Source organism: Eschrichtius robustus, chromosome 17 (genome assembly GCF_028021215.1).
Source record: "Eschrichtius robustus isolate mEscRob2 chromosome 17, mEscRob2.pri, whole genome shotgun sequence".
Taxonomy (NCBI): Eukaryota; Metazoa; Chordata; class Mammalia; order Artiodactyla; family Eschrichtiidae; genus Eschrichtius; species Eschrichtius robustus.
Window position 1 is genome coordinate 84,216,371 of NC_090840.1, and position 16,251 is coordinate 84,232,621.

General features: G+C 56.8%; 1 protein-coding gene across 1 annotated transcript in view; it reads right to left on the reverse strand.

Moving 5' to 3' along the window:
* Window positions 1-835: 835 nt before the first annotated feature.
* Window positions 836-16,251, reverse strand: part of SLC45A4 (solute carrier family 45 member 4) — a 32,248-nt gene continuing 16,832 nt past the window's right edge. The window contains exons 2-7 of the mRNA XM_068526042.1: window positions 9,331-9,519; window positions 7,787-7,966; window positions 6,103-7,136; window positions 5,232-5,331; window positions 4,080-4,291; window positions 836-2,691 (exon numbers count right to left, since the gene is read on the reverse strand). Of these exons, the coding sequence (XP_068382143.1) occupies window positions 2,329-2,691; window positions 4,080-4,291; window positions 5,232-5,331; window positions 6,103-7,136; window positions 7,787-7,966; window positions 9,331-9,519 (2,078 nt within the window). The 3' untranslated portion in view covers window positions 836-2,328. The remainder of the gene's footprint in view (window positions 2,692-4,079; window positions 4,292-5,231; window positions 5,332-6,102; window positions 7,137-7,786; window positions 7,967-9,330; window positions 9,520-16,251) is intronic.

Sequence of the window (16,251 nt, forward strand, 5' to 3'; positions counted from 1 at the left end):
CAGCGTGGTTCTTGTCCTAACAGTGACTTCAACAAATGTCCTTTGATGTCTTCGCTGGTTCAGATCACGGTCAAGTTTAAGGCTGGGATCTCCAGGGTCAACACGCTTTTCAGGTCAAGCCCCTCTTGCTCCTATAAATCAAGCCCCAGCTGGGCCCTGGGGGCCCTGGGTCTGGAAGGGAGCGCTGGCTGTGGGTAGGGGCGGGCCCGCGAGGGGTGGCCCTCTCCCCACCATCCCCGCCACCCCCCATATTCTCTGCTCTCCGGCCTCCCCGTTTTCTAGCTGCCAGGAGACCCCTCGAGGAGCAGCTAAACGCAGGCTGCGATCGAATCACAGCAGGAGGACCTACCATCCGAAAGCTATGAAGGCCACTGAATTGCATATAAGTGACCTGCTGGGGGCACCCGCTTGGTTAGGGGGGGGGCGAGGGGGAGGGTGCTGAGAAGCACACACTGGATGGCCGGTGGGTCAGTGGGGGCCTCGGGAACACCGAGAGGGCCTTCAGTGGTGGGAAGGACTTTCCTGTCCAAGCACGAGATTCCCAAGGCCATGCTCCAGCTATGATGCCATCGAAAACACTCCCGCCTTCCGGTCGGTTCTCTGTGATCCTGGGCTTCTGAGGGAGGACACGTGGCCTGTGGACACATCCGACATGGACAGGCACCGCTGCTCCTTGGGCACCAATCACAACCTACAAAGTGCCACCAGCAACGGAGAGACAGGGCAAGACCAGAGGCTGGTCAAATACATTAAACACGGCTATTCCTTTCAACACACAGAAAATTCAAGTAGTTTATTTAAAAACTGCTTAATTTCATCTTGAAATATATGTTTGCTTTAGAATGATCATATTGCAGCATGATTCTCATGCATTTTAAAGTACTTTATTTAAAAAAACATCAACTTGAGGCAGCGAAGTATTACAATCCTCTCTCACTTTATCCGGGTAATGGGCGGGAGGCCTCCCTCTTTCTCCTGAGATCAGTAAACCTAGACTGACCGTTCCAAAGAAGAAAAGCAGAAACTGCTTAGTTATAAAGAGAGTGTGGTTTGAAAAGCATTTCCAAACAGCTGCAGCATGTGACGACCGTGCTTCCCCGGAGCCCGAGTTTGGTTCTCTGCTGAAACCAGAAACACCGTGCCGAGTTGACCCGTGGACCAGACCGACCTTCTTTGTATCCCAAGACCCACTTCTTCACTGTGAGGTGGCTCTGATTCCAGTGGCCAGCGGGGAGAGCAGGCGCAGAGGTCAGAAGGGTGCAGAGTGTCCGGCGTGTGGGCCTGGCGGTGGGGCACCAGAGGCAGAGCCACACCGGGAGCTCTGCCCTCGTGATTTCCCCCACAAATGGTTTAAAGACAAAGTGCAACGCGAGAATCACAGCCTCTCCAGGGAACTTCGGACAGGACGACGGGCAGGAGGGCTGAGCACGGGCAGCAAGCAACACACAGGTAGGCCCGCAGGCAGGGGCAGGTCTGCTAAGTTCAAGGGCTACCCCGGCGCTGGCGGCCCATCCCAGCCCGCTGGGCGGGGTGTCTGGAATTGGCCCTTGTGAATTGCCCTGGTCACCCCACGAGAACCCGGGGGCCTTGCCTCCTCCTGGCTTTGGTGTCACTACTACTGCTGCCCGCCGCCCACGAACAGGGCTGCCCGGGCACAATGCAGCAGACTCTGAGGAAAACAGGAGATGGATGCTGTTCTTCCAAGAAAACCACAGTTTCAGGGAAAAAAAAAGAAGAAGAAAAAAAAAAAAATTTTTTTTTTTCTAAAGTAATCAGAGAAAAATACTCTCCAATAGCTGCAGCACCAACAAAATGTGATGAGATCTGACAGAACGTCCAAATACCTGTAGGCATCCACAGAGGGAAAAAAATTTGATAAAAATGTTTTAGTCACTGACTACATGACTGCTATCTGAAGAATTCAGATACGATATAGCAAAATACATCAGATATTTTTTGTTTTCAATTATAACTTTAGAAATGCAAAAATCTTATTTTTTTCTAAATCACTTATGGTCTATGTTGTAAATCTGGTTTATACTTTTAAAACATGCAGAATAATATACCTGCAGAGTAAAAGACAAAGTTGAAATTAAAAGATCTTTTTCGATTAAAAAAAACAAAGATTTCAAATGATTCTTTTTAATTGTGGAAAAAGTAATTAATGTGGTATTTTTGCCTAGTGGCGCCAAGCTACCCTACAACTACCGAGCCTCCACTCTGGTTTGCTCTGCCGCTAAGGCCACAGCAGCCAGCCTGCAGGGGCGGTGTCCCCCGCCCCTCCCCGCCTCCCTGCCGGCCCTGGAATGTGTGTGCACGGGGCGCGGCTCAGACCATCGACTCGGTCTCCGCGAGCCCCTGCGGGCCCTCCTTCCGGGACAGCTTCAGGACCGTGGGCTTCTCGATGCTGCCGCTCCCGCCTTCGCCCAGAGCCTGGGAGGACAGGCCCTTCTGCTCTTCCTTGGCCTCTTCAGACCCCTCTGGGTAGATGACCAGGAAGGTGGCCGTCAGGAAGCCCAGGAAAGAGCCCACAGAGGCCACCATAGGGATGACGCGCACAGTCCCGACCGCATCGACCACGCTGCCCAGGGCGGAGGCCACCAGGATCTGGGAGATATAGACCTGGCAGGAGAGGATGGCACAGTCTATGCCAAAGCCACGCTTGGAGTTCCCGGGGCTGTGGTGAACGTACTGCAAGAGAGGAGGACACAGGCGTGAGGGCCGGGGGTCAAGCCGTCGATCATCCTTCCCGGGGTTTGAACATTAGCTCAGAAGCGTGGACACAAAACCTGCCTTTCCCCTCAGCCTGTTTGTCCCCGTCCCTACCCGACTTCTATCGAACATATAGTATTGGAGGTTCTGGCCACTGCGATAAGGCAAGAAAAATAAATTAAACCTATTAAGAATTGGAGTATACGTATAGCTGACTCACTTTGTTATACAGCAGAAACTAACACACCATTGTAAAGCAATTATACTCCAATAAAGATGTTTTTAAAAAAAAGAATTGGAGGGGCTTCCCTGGTGGCGCAGTGGTTAAGAATCCGCCTGCCAATGAAGAGGACACGGGTTCGAGCCCTGGTCCGGGAAGATCCCACATGCCGCGGAGCAACTGAGCCCACGCGCCACAACTACTGAGCCTGCGACTCTAGAGCCCGTGAGCTGCAACTACTGAGCCCGTGTGCCGCAACTACTGAAGCCCGCGCGCCAAAGCCCAATGCTCCACAATAAGAGAAGCCACAGCAATGAGAAGCCCGAGGACTGCAACAAAGAGTAACCCCCTCTCGCCGCAGCTAGAAAAACCCTGCGTGCAGCAATGAAGACCCAACGCGGCCCAAAATAAATAAGTTAATTCATTAAGAAAAAAAATACAAATGAGAAACAGAAGTATTGTCTTTAAAAAGAATTGGAAAGCAAGAAATAAAGCTCATTATCCATGGATGATGTGATTGTGTATGCAGAAAGCCCAGAAAAATCTATAAATATACTATAACAATTAATAGAATACACCATATTTAGGGAATATCATAAAGGCTCAATACTATAAACTTTGAACTCCCTCTAAATTGATATATGTAATCAATGTGTTTCCAATAAAAAAAAAAAAATCCCAGAAGCTGATTCTAACATTTAAATGGTCAAGAATACCCAAGACAATCTTGAAGAACCAAGCTGAAGAACTTATACTACCAGGTTTCAGGTCCTATTATAAAACTACTTAAGACAGCGTAGCACCATCTGTCTAAGGACAGACAGACCCATGGAAGAGAATACAGAGATCCCCCCAGACAGACACCTGACTTATGACGATCACGACACGGCAGTGCGGGTGGGGACACTGGGTCACATGGCCATCTCCATCCTTTGTGGGGAAGCCGTGAAGTTCTGATCTACCTTAGACCAACACACACGAAGTCTACCCCAGGCAGGCCACAGGCCGAGGGTGCAAGTGCAAGGGAAGACGTGAGCTGGAATGTCCCATGCAGCAGGGCTGGTGAGAACCCTAGAGCCGCCCACAGCTGGTGACCCTGCCCCAGGACCTCACCCACCAGCCACCCACGCCCCCACCGGCCACACACCTCCTTGATGTCGTGGTACTGCCCGAGCAGGGCGTAGGGGCAGTAGGAGATGCTCATGGAGACAATGCCCATGGTGCTGATCATGATCATGGCCACGTAGACGTTGGCGAACATGGCCATCACAGCTGTGCCGACGGAGAAGCCCAGCGTCCCCAGCACGTAGATGACCCTGATGCTCAGGTCGTAGTTGTCCAAGTACTTCTGTAGCAGGGCTGCAGAGAGAGAGGCCACCACAGTGACTGACAGGCACCGCCCACTCGCTCCCCTCCCTCTACCGCTGCGCTCAGCCTGGCTCAGGAACCTGGTGCTATCCTGCAGCCCCCTGGGGCCTCCCTACCCTGCAAGGTCAGGCCTTCCTGATCCTTCCACCGATCCAGGCCCACTCGGCACCCTCTGGGGCCCTGTGCCTGGTCCTGCCTCGAGGACTGAGTTGTTGCTGGTTTTCCTCACGAGCACCCACCCCCTCTGGGTCTGGAAGGACAGACTCCTGCTCACCCTTCCTGACCCAGCCCTCCTGAGAAGTCCTCTGTTAAAGCATCAGCAGCACCGTGACCGTCATGAAGGCCGCCCGCTGCCCCTGGCCGTTATCTTGGTCATCCTCAGGTAAGAGCACAGGCAGGGGGCCCGGCCCAGGCTCAGCCAGGAGACCCCTAACTGCGGCTCTGCCCCGTTTCCAGACGGTGTGCCGGCATGTCGCTCCCGGGACTGAAGCCTGTCACTCCCACCCCCTATCCCCCAGGACAGGGCTGAGCCCAGGGAAAGGCTGCTTGTCTCCTCCGGCAGGGCCCAAACACACCGTATGCGCTCAGGCAGGACCCGGGATGCCTGCCTCAACCTCCCCCGGCGTCCTGGCTGAGGGCACAGCTCCTGCAGCGCCGCCACCCCCCGAGCCGTGGTCAGACCCCTCCCCGAGGAGCCTGGGCAGGTGCCTGCCCAGAGGACAGCCCGCGGCGGGTCTCGGGACACCGGTTCCCGGTATCAGGCTCAGGTGGCTTATTCCCAAGACGAGGATGAGTGGATTTCAACGCTGCTGTCCCGGAGGGGTGGCCCTGTCTGGTCAAGGCCCGCCGTCCACAGAGCAGGATGCCCGCCGGTCTTTCCAGTCATGGAGCACGTCCAGGCAAACGGCTCACCTGACTGGGGGCCGCTTACCTGAGCAAGTCGCACCGGTGGCCGCGTAGATGACCAGGCCCCAGCAGCCCATCTTCACGCCCGCGTTGTAGGCCTGCCATGCGGTCGAGTTGGATGGAGCCTGTTCCAGAAACGAGACTGGGGTTCAGGGGGTGGGGACAGCGTGCTGCACCTCCGGGCAAAGGCGGTCATTTACGTCGCAATTTACGTCTCGACGGCAGGCAAGCCGTGTACCACAGTGGTAAGCACCACACGGAGGAGGAGCAGCCTCGGCCCAGGCCGGGACCTGTGGCAGATCGTTTGCAATGCCCCCCCGGCCTCGCTCCTGCCCCGAGTCTGGCGGATGCGACTTGCAGCTCCTGCCTCTGCCCTCTTGGAGCCCAGAGGCCGCACGAAGCAGCTCAGACGGTCCAGGATGGTGAGGACCACGTGGGGCGGGAAGGCCTGGGCCTGCGCCGGGACCATCCTGGACCCCCCGACCCGACTCTGGGCGACACGGGCACAGGTGCGCGTCAGCTGATGCCGCGGGGACTAGGAGCCACGCCCAGCTGGCCTGGCCACGGGCCAACAACATCGCTTTTTTAACCCTCTGTACACGGCGTCTGTACACGTCTGTACGTGGCGGGAGCGGGCCTTCCTGCCTCTGGCCCCTCGGCGCTCCGGCACTCGCCAAAGCCTGCCGTTTGCTCGCCGCGGACCCCAGTGTGAATGCCCTCTCGGGCGCACGTGACGACTCCCGACCGTGTTAACAGGGGCGCACGCTGGCTGGCCGCCCACCATGCACCCCTGCAGCTTTGGGGGCGGCCTGCTGGGCGCCGGGGCAGCAGGCCGTCACCACAGCCAGGCTCCGCCGCCCCCCCCAGTGCCCCAGGTGGGGGCCCCGGGCGCTCACCTTGGGGTCCCCCTCGAAGATGACCTGGCCCATGAAGTCGGTGTAGAACACGGCCTCGGCGATGACGGAGAACCAGGTGAGCAGGTGGCAGAGGCAGAGCCGCACCAGCTCCTGGGGCATCTTCAGCATGGACAGCCAGAGCAGCCGCACGGTGGTCTCGCCCTCGCCCTCCTCGCTCTCTGTGTCCCCGCTGGACGTGGTGGCCCCGCTCTGGTTGCGGCGGCGGCAGCGCTGCCGCTGCCGCTTCTGCAGGTCGTACAGGTCGCTCATGCTGCGCGAGGGCTTGATCAGGACCACGGCGTTGGCGCGCCGGTAGCGGTAGCGGTGGGACCCGGTCTTGCCGTAGTAGGAGAAGGTGCTGGAGGCCTGCCGGCGGAACATGTGCCGGCGCCGCCGCCCGGAGCCCGCCGTGGCCGAGGGCTTCACGTCCACCCGGCTGCAGCCGCCCAGGCCGCCGCGGGGCGGGGAGCCCCCTCCGTTGGGGAGCCCGGCTGTGCTCACGTGGTTCTCCAGCAGGGTCTCGTCCTCGCCGGCGGGCTCGCAGAGCAGCGGGGGCAGGCGGGGCGGCCGGGCCAGGGCGAGCTCCTGGCTGGTGCTGCAGGGGGTGCCGGGGTAGGAGGCGTCGTGGAAGATGGAGGGCTCGATGTCGTGCAGGAAGAGCAGCTCGGGCTCCAGGCCCAGCGTGGCGTCCGGCACGTGCAGCACCGAGTCGCTCTTGCTCCGCACGATGCCCGCGTCCAGGAAGTCCAGGGCCAGCTCGTGCTCCGACTGCACCTCGTCCGGGAACAGGGCGGCGCCGTCCAGGACGCTGGCGCGGGGGCCGGGGGCCGGTGCGTCGGCCGCGTCCACGCCGCGCTCCTGCTGGGGGCTGTAGTGCTCCTCGTCGATGCTGAACAGGTGCAGGGCCACCGACACCGAGAACACGATGGCCGCGAAGAAGAAGAGCACCTCGTTCTGCGTCCGGAACCAGGCGCCCAAGAAGGTCTGGGTCCAGTCCAGCCCCCCCAGCACGTAGCCGATGGCCCCGCCGAGGCCTGAGGGACGGGGCGGGGCAGCAGTGAGCGGCGCAGGCGCCTCGGCCCCCAAGGAGGGAGCCGAGCCGGGGGGGGGAACCCAGACGGGTGTTCCACACCCCCCCCAACACACACACACACACACACACACACACACACACACACACACACACACACACACACACACACACACACACACACACACACACACACACACACACACACACACACACACACACACACACACACACACACACACACACACACACACACACACACACACACACACACTGGGTTCGCCGGCCTGACAGGTTCCTGCTTCATGAATTCCGACAGAAACAGGCGGCTGCCCGGGGAACGCTCTCCGCACCAACCGCCATCCCCTGAGCTCACATTCCCACATTCCCGTCGGATGGGAAAGCTGCCCGACTCAGGGAGCAGCCAGCGCAGGGCCCTGGACTGGGGCCACCTGGCTAGCACGTCCCCCCCCCCCCCCCGCCCCCCAGACCACAGTCACTTGGCCCTGCCAGGACCCCAGCTCACTGCCTGGCCCACCGGCGTCTGGGACAGCAGCCTCCGCCCGCCCTGGCGACCGCAGAGGAGCGGGGCGAGGACGGGGGATGGCGAAGGCAGGGCGGGGGCCGGGAGCCGGGCCGGGGGCGCGCTCTCACCGGCAGAGAAGGCGTGGATGTTGAGGGCCATGTCCTGCTCCTCGCTGTCCACCACGTCCAGCAGGTAGGCGCGGATGGGCCCCTCGGTGGCGTCAGCGCTGAAGTCCAGGACCACCACCCCCAGCACCGTGAGGACGATGCCAATGGGCTGCCGGGTGGGGACATCGCCAAGGGACAGACCTGACAGGGCACAAAGCAGCAGCCGATCTCAGCCCGGTGGCAGGCAGTGACCTCCCGGGGAGACGGCGGCCTCCCACCCCCAGCCAGAAGGGCACGTGCTCCTCGGCACAGCTTCTCCTGACTGTGCCTCTCCTGACGGAAGGAGAGTTTTGTCTTTCCTGGCTCTGGGAAGGAGGCTGTGAGCCGTAATCACGCACCTGCCTCAGGCGAGTCTGGCCCTGAACCCAGAGACCAACCTGCCCCCCTGACAGCTGAGCTAAAAGCTGGTTTCACTGGATTCACCGCCGTGGGACCGAGGGGCGCTCTGTGCACAAAAGTGATGGGGGGGCCCTGGGCTCGTGGTCTGGAACCCGGGACCAGCCCCTGAGCTCTGCAGATGAGGCGGGTCTCAGACACACCCGCCCTGCGTGAGGGCAGGGAACCTGCTGGCTACCTGGACCCTGCAACGCCCGGGAGCAACACGGGCGCAGCAGGACAGAGGGCACCGGGCCGGAGCGCCGAGCCGCCGCGTTTGGGCCACGGTGGGCCGGGCCCACCTGCACACACAGGTCCTCGAGAAAGCCGCAACGTGCCCTCTAAACTGTGCCCGCAGGTGCCAGAAGGGCGGCACCCCCGGACTCCTGATCCGGGGGCATCTGGACGGAGGGGAGGTGGGTGGGCGCTCAGCTCAGGGAGGCCTTCCTCGGCCGCCCCCACCAAGCTGGCACTAAGCTCGCCCCAGGCGGCCTCACGCAGCCTCTGAGCAACTGAGCGAGGCTCTGGCCGCACAGCAAAGTTTTCTGCGCCGCCCGCCCCAGTCCCTGAGCCTCCAGCATCAGTGACCCCCGCCTGAACTGATGCAGACTTGGGGCAGGCTCGCCTGTCAGAACACAGATTAAGCCTTCGACTTAGAAAGTCGTTGCCAGAAAACAGGGTTTTGTTTTTCACCAGTGCTGACGGTTGCTCTCAAGCAAAAGCTATTTTCCCACGTGTAGTTGTTTCAGTTGAAAACAAAACAACAACAAAAAGAAGCAAAACAAACCGCGAGTACACGAAACAAACAACAAAAAAAAGTATCACACTAGGTCTGGACATTTTCAATACCAAGCCTAAGAAAAGGAGAAAAAAAAAAGAGAAAAGATAATTTCTGAAATAATGCTGGAAACAGGACGTGGTGTCAGATACGCATTAAAAACAAACGGATCACAACAGGAAACGCTCCCTGAGAACAGGTTCCCATGGCGTTCCCACGTGGGGCCCGTGGCCTGGCCACCGCCTGGGCGCCCAGGGCTCGGCACAGCTGCCCAGTCCGGGACCAGCCGGTCTGAACTCTTTAAACCTGCACATCTTATCGAGTCCCGGTCAGGGCTCTGCAGGACACTCACCGATGGCAGAGCCGTTAAGGAAAAGTGCCACTCCAAAGAGCACGCCCACGCACAGCACGAGGATGAAAGGCCGCCGGCGGCCCCAGCTTAGGGTGCACCGGTCACTCGCGGAGCCGATGAGGGGGGTGAAGATGAGGCCAAGGATGGGGCTCAGGAACCAGGTGAGGCTGTAGTACTGCTCCGGAAGGCCTGCAACAGACACGCGGGCCGTTACACACGTGGGCGGGCGCGCTGCAGACCACCTGCCCCAGGCAGCTCGGGCCACGCGCACACACCCCTGCCAGCTAGAGCGCCCCCAGGCAGACGTCCCCACCTGCCAGGCCCGGCGTCTGAAATCAGCCAAAGCCCAACGGGGAAGCATCAGGTGGCCCCAGGCCAGAACTGGGCCGTAGAGCCGGTGCCCTGGGACCTGCCCAGGGTGCACTCGGCAGGCGGGCACAAAGCGTATGGCGCAGGACACAGGACCCAGCGGGACCGGGGCCGCCGTGCACACGTGGAGAGGCTCCGGCAGGGGCGGCGGCACGAGGGCAAGACCCTCTCATTCCTCTGGCCCTGACCAGGGCCTGGGGTCTCAGGAGCTGCTCAACGCCACCCTCGGGGACCAGGCACTGAGCCCGTCAGCCCAGAACAAGGCGGGCGGGGGACTGACGCTCCACTCCCGGGATCCTGGGCCTCACAGCTGAAATCTATCACGAGGGTCCTGCAGAGGGGCCTCGCAGCCACTGTCGCACTAAATGACCCCAGCAGTGGGCTTCTGAGTGGCTACCGAGGGGCAGCAAGAGGGGAAGCCTCAGTGTGTGTCCAGCTGGAACCAGGGGGTTGTGTCTGGTGCTTAATCCTCCGAACTGCCCAGGTAGGCAGGGATTACTGTATCCATTTCACAGACGGGCAATCTGGAGCTCAGAGAGGTTTAGGTAGGTAATCTGCCATGGGTCACAGAGCGAAGAAGTAGGAGCCTAGGACTTAAACCCAGGGCTGCCTGATTTCACAGTCTATGTACCTCCCGGCCCCACTCTACATGCTTCCTCCCTATAACACAAACACGACGCCCGTCGCCACTGGAACAACGAGAAGCGAGTCTGGCTCATTCATACACAGGACAACACGGCGGAATCCCGCACACGCTGGGTGCACAAGGGCACACACTGTGGGTTCCATTTACATGACGTCCAACGGGGCTAAAGGAGTGTCTGCTGGCAGAAGCCAGGGAGGGCATCGGTCGCCCCTGGGAGGGGCAGGGGCTTCGGGCTGGTATGTTCTGATCTTGATCTGGATGGGGGTCCCTGGTGACAACTCACCCAGCTGGAGACTCGGATCATGCACCTCTCTGTATGTCATACTACAATGAAGAGTTTACATAAAAAAATAAAAGCGTGCCTTGGCACGCCAGCGATTGTTAGCTAATGTTTTACACCACCAAAGGCGCTGAGAAATGGAATATTGTGCTGAACTACTAAGAAAAATAAACTGTGTAGGAGGAGGAAATCGTTTTCAAAGGAGGAGGGAAGCACCTTTCAAAATCGTTGCTAACGTGCCTATTAAAATATTTATGTATTCGGCCTAGAATTCAAGGTGTCAGCCTCGACCTTTACACCACACAGAACCTTAGGAAGGGCGAATTCTGTTCCTGATTCAAGTCAGCAGAACGTACTGGTGTTTCAGGAAATGAGAAGCCTGCCGAGTGTGCTCTGCTGACAAGCGGTGGTCTGCATGGCAGGCCCGGGTCCTCGGCGTTCACTGTCAAAGTCAGGCACCGGGGAAAACGACAGCGGTACCGCCACGTCGGCCGCGCCGACACTTCCTACGCTCAAGAACGCACAGTGTCTAAGCATCAGGCTTCTCAAAAACGGCTCCCGCACAAAACCATTTAGCGGGTGCGGTGTAGTCGGTTTCAGAGAGAAAGGAAAGCATTCTTACCCCAATGGACAGACTCTTCACCATTGTTGGGATTTTCAAAGGTCACAACTCTACTAACGAACGGTGACTAGCTTGGCGACGGGGCTCCGTGCAGAGCTGCAGCACGCACGCACTTGCACACACGCAGGCATGTGTGCACACACACGTCGACTCCCTGCCGTGCCTGCCGTCTCCCCTGGGGGCCTGGCCCTCCTGCTTCAGGCACAAGGAAGTGCTCTGGACTTCTGCACCTGCTGACTCTCACCTCCCTACCTGGTGCCTCTTAGACCTCTGAGGGGGTCACCCACCCAGGAGGCTCCCACTCAGCCGGGCTCACCACCGCTGCTGTAATTCCACACCTGCTGAACCACCTGTACGCGTGCCCAAGAGACGGGCATCCCTGAGGGCGGAGACCCACAGAGGCAGGTACCAACGACTGTTGAACTGAACCAAACCCGAGGTGCACCTGCAGCGGGGTCAGCCTGAAGACCCCAACCACCAACCTCTGACCCTGCGCACTGCTGCTGGCCGGCCCCCAACCCGGGTCTGATCTTCAGCTGTGGTTGGCCACCCCATCCCCCGGTGCCCTCACCCGCCAGGCCTGCCATCTGCCCCAGGCCGCCTTCCCCATCCCCAGCCAGCCCACCACACACATGCCTCCTGGCATCAGTCATCTTGGCTCCTGGTCTTGAACACACTCAACACTGGTCCAGGAGCAGGGGGACCGGGCACACGACACGCCTGGCACCGGCTGTGCTTGCTATGCAGTGGGGGAGCGGTGGTTCCTGGCCTCGGCAGCTTCCACTCCCAGGGACAGGGGCATTATTAGCAAACTCACCAGGCGACAAGCATCACAGGGTGACCCGTGGCGCTTCAGGGACTGAGCGGGTCGGGAGGGCAGCACCCTTGAGTCTGAGGGAGAGAGGCGGATGGGCTGCCGGGCAGTGGGGGCAGAGGGGGTGGGTGTTTCTCTGGCCATGGCAGGTGGAGCTCTTTACAGAGGAGAAGGCCCTGAGACCCCGGCCGGGCCTCTCACAGGGGACAGGGGACAGGGGACCAGGGACAGGAGGTGCGGGACCCGCAGCATCATCCCACGCACCTGCCTGGATGTCGGGGACTCGGGAGGCGTCAGCACTGGATCCCTCCTGGCACCTCCGCTGGGCGTGGCCGGAGGGGGGCTGCCGGGCAGGGCGGCCAGCAGGGCCCCACTGTCATCCCGTCGCTGCTCGGAGGAAAGGTGTTCGTTCCAACCCCTCTCCCTTCTCAAGGTCAATGCTCTGGAACACGACTGAGCAACTCTGCGGCCCCTTTTGGTTAAGAACATTGCTACGTTTTTTAACGGTCGAAAAAGATCAAAGTAAGAACATTTCCTGACGTGTAAAAAGTGTCTGTAAATAAAGTTTTATTGGAACGAGGCCACACTTGTCCGCTGATGAACGGCTGCTTTGATCTCCATGGCAGAGCTTGGAGCTGCTACAGACACGCGGCCAGAGCGCCAGGAACATTCACTCTGGCCCCAGCAGGAACCGCCTGCCAACCCCTGCTCTAGATGCAGCGCGGTTGTGTGTTGTCCAGGGTTTGTCTGTCTCCTGAGTTGTGCTCAGTCGGCCCTATTACTGCGGAAAGAGGGGTGTGAAATTTCCCAACAATGACTGCGAATGACTGTTGGAGTCTGCCCGTCTTTGCTTCACCCGTGTCTTAGGCTCTGTTCATCAGGAGCACACGCACCTCACTCCTGAGCCCACCCTTCCATCCTGTGAGCTGCCCTCTGTACCCCCGGCAATGCTTCGTCTTTATCTGGGGTTAATACTCCCACCAGCCGACTCAGGCTGCCTGTTCCCACCTTTTCACCTCAACCCCTCGGCGTCAGTCACGGTGTTTTACGAGAAGATGGGCGGGTCTCGCTGTTCCATCCACTCTGGTGTGTCTCCTCGCTGGCGTGTTTCGTCACTTACATTTAGAGTAACTGCTCACGTGGGTGACGTCAGGGCTGCCGTTTTCCTACTTGCTTCCAGTCTGCCCCCTCCTGGGGTCTCCGTTCCTCTTGTTCCTGCCTTCTTTTGGTTAACTGAGTATTTCTCCACATTCCATTTTAATTTACACATTGGCTTTTTAGCATTATTTTGTAGTGGCTGCTCTGGAGACTGTATTACACGTCAACTTTCAGTCTATTTGTGGATATCGTTCACGTCACATAAGAAATTAGTGACTGTCTGTGCCCGTTTACCCCAAGCCCCTTTATGTTGAAGCTGGCACATACGTTTCATCTGCAGCCACGATAAACCCCACGCTGTGCTGTGAGTTTTATTTTAAACAGTCATTTTAAAAGAATTAATAGGAAACTGGTCTTTTATTTTTACCCACCCATCTTACCATTTCCATACCTTTCCTTCCTTCTTCCTCGAGATCCCAGTGTTCGTGTGGTATCACTTCTCTTCAGCCTGAAGAACTGTCTGTAGCTTCTTCTGCATTTCTCACAGAGGTCTGCTGATGACCAATGCTCTTAGAATTTACCTAAATTCTCTTTATTTCACTTTTTGTTCCTAACAGATATTTTTGCTGGATACAGAACTCTGGGTCAACTCCTCTCCCCGCCAGAACTTCAAGACACAATTCCACTGTCTTCCGAGAAGGCTGTGACAGCCCACATGACCACATACATGTCTTTTCTTCCTCTGGTGCCTTCGAGATTTCCCCTTTGTTGCTGCTTTTCAGCAGTTTGACTGTGGTGAGCCTAAGCGAGGCTTTCTTTACATTCATCCTGCTTCACGAAGCTGTAGATTGAAGCTTCCACCAAACTTAGGAGGTTTTCAGTTATTTCTTACTTCACATTTTGATGCCCCATTCTCTTTCCTCTCTTCCAGGACTCCAATTACACGTATATTAGACATTGTCCCACTGCTTCCTGAAGCTCTGCTCATTTCTTTTTTCAACCTTTGTTCTCCCTGTTCTTCATATTAAGTCATTTCTACAGACCAATTTCTCAGTGCACTGAATCTTCTCTCATCATAAAGGCTAATTTTTATTTCAGATACTGCATTTTTCAATTCCAGAATTTCCATTTGGTTCTTTTTTTAAATAGCTTCTATTTCTCTGTTGAGATTTTCTACTCTCCACCTAGAGCCTGCTTTCCTTTATGTCCCCGAGCAGAGTCAGAACGTGTCTGATGATTCCAACACAAGTCATCATCTTGGGGTCAGGTGCCTTGTGGCTTTTTCTCTGGAGTGAAAGTCATGTTTTCCATTTTCTTTTCTCCCCAAATGTCTAACAGTGTTGAGTTGTAGCGCAGACATTGTAAAACGATGTGTCGCAGAGACTATATTCTGTTACATTCCTTCGATGAACAATGATATATTTCCCCCCACAAAGGTCAATAACTGGACTTTGATGAATAATTCTGGTAAAAGCGTTTTTGCACAGATATGCAGGTATAAAACACATATAAAAAAATGAACATAAAGACTCCTTCTCTCCTTAAGTACATCTTAGAACAGCCATGACTAAGTTTAACTTGATATGTATTTCAGAGCTTAAAAACCCAAGAAATTAATAACAAATTTTTGCACAGTTTAACTTGAGGCACATGCGTATATTGTCCTAACACTGGAAATACTTTCTTGACATTTGATTTGATACTCTTATTGGTTAAGCTTTTGCCTTTTAAAAGTTTTTCTAGGAGAAAATACAAGAAAAAAGTATCTATCCCGATTACCCATCACTCTTTGAACATTACTTAGGAATAACATGATCTTAAAATAGGTCAATTTTGAAAAACACTGACAAAATGCTGGACTGTTATTCTTATATTCAGGATCTCTTTTTGAAAAAGAAATGAGTATAAAAAAGTAATTTTGTCCTGACATTGGTGGGATGAGATACATTCGTACTGTTCACAAATTCAACACACAAGAGTGTCTGTTTTAAATGAGATCAACGCTAATAGGTAACAAGAAGTAGAGAAGCCAACTTTAGGAGATGCACTCATCCTACCCAATCCCTCTCGGGTTTTACCAGCGTTGATATTTTTGTTTTAACAAACAATTAACTTGGCTGGACTCGAACTCAAAACTGTCTTCCCTGTTTTTTTAGCTTTAGCTAAAATCTGTCCCATTTCAGGAATTGCCAAGAAATACGAGCAGAGATGACAAATGGGATTTGGGGTTCCCCGGCTCTAACTCTGCCCTTGGGTTCGGATACCCAGCTGCGCTTAAGCCCCTCTGGGCGGCATCATGTGAGGCCAATCTTCAGGGGAAAAGCCGTAAGACAATGAGAAGCTCACCGGGTGCCCGGCCCTTCTCCTATTTTGGATGCTCTCTAGTGCTGACACGCACTAGAGGGGAAGCTGCATGCATAAAACTGTTCCTTGAAGATTCGGCCTCTTAGCTGGAGGAGCAGAGACAGTGGCCAAGCGCTTGCTTCTGGCCATGGGCTCATTACCACAGTGGTGACCATGTGCTGAGAGGGGCTACAGGGCCTGGTCACAAGAGAACTGCTTGTCCACACTCTCTCTCTCTGGCCTACACAAACATTCTGTGAACGTCTGTGAGCTGCAAGGCTCTGCGTCAGACGGGAGTAACTGAAGACTGACCGCAGAGGACACAGGGAGTGCCTGGGAGACATGCCCCGGCCCCGGCTCGCCCTCGGCTGCTAAGTGCCCACCGCCCACCCCCGACAGACCGGGCCGGCAAATGTGGGACACACAGGGTCTGGCCGATGCAAAGCCTGTGCTCTTCCCAAGTACATGCTACGACATGGACACGCGTGGAGAGGCTGGCCATGCAAGGCGACAGAGAAAGCCATCTTCGCCGAAGGCGCCCCCTGGAAACCCGGGCTTCTCGCCCCTCCCTGGGAGGGAGCACGGCGTGAGCAGTCTGCACTGCCCCGGGACCGCCCCGCGCCCGACAAGAGCCCGAAGGAGCCCTCACGTGGCAGCTCACGCTTCAGCACCCGACAGGCTGACCCAGTGCCAGTTCCCCTCGGGCAGCGGCACTGACATTCCTGGGGCCCCTGTGCCTGCTGGCCGTC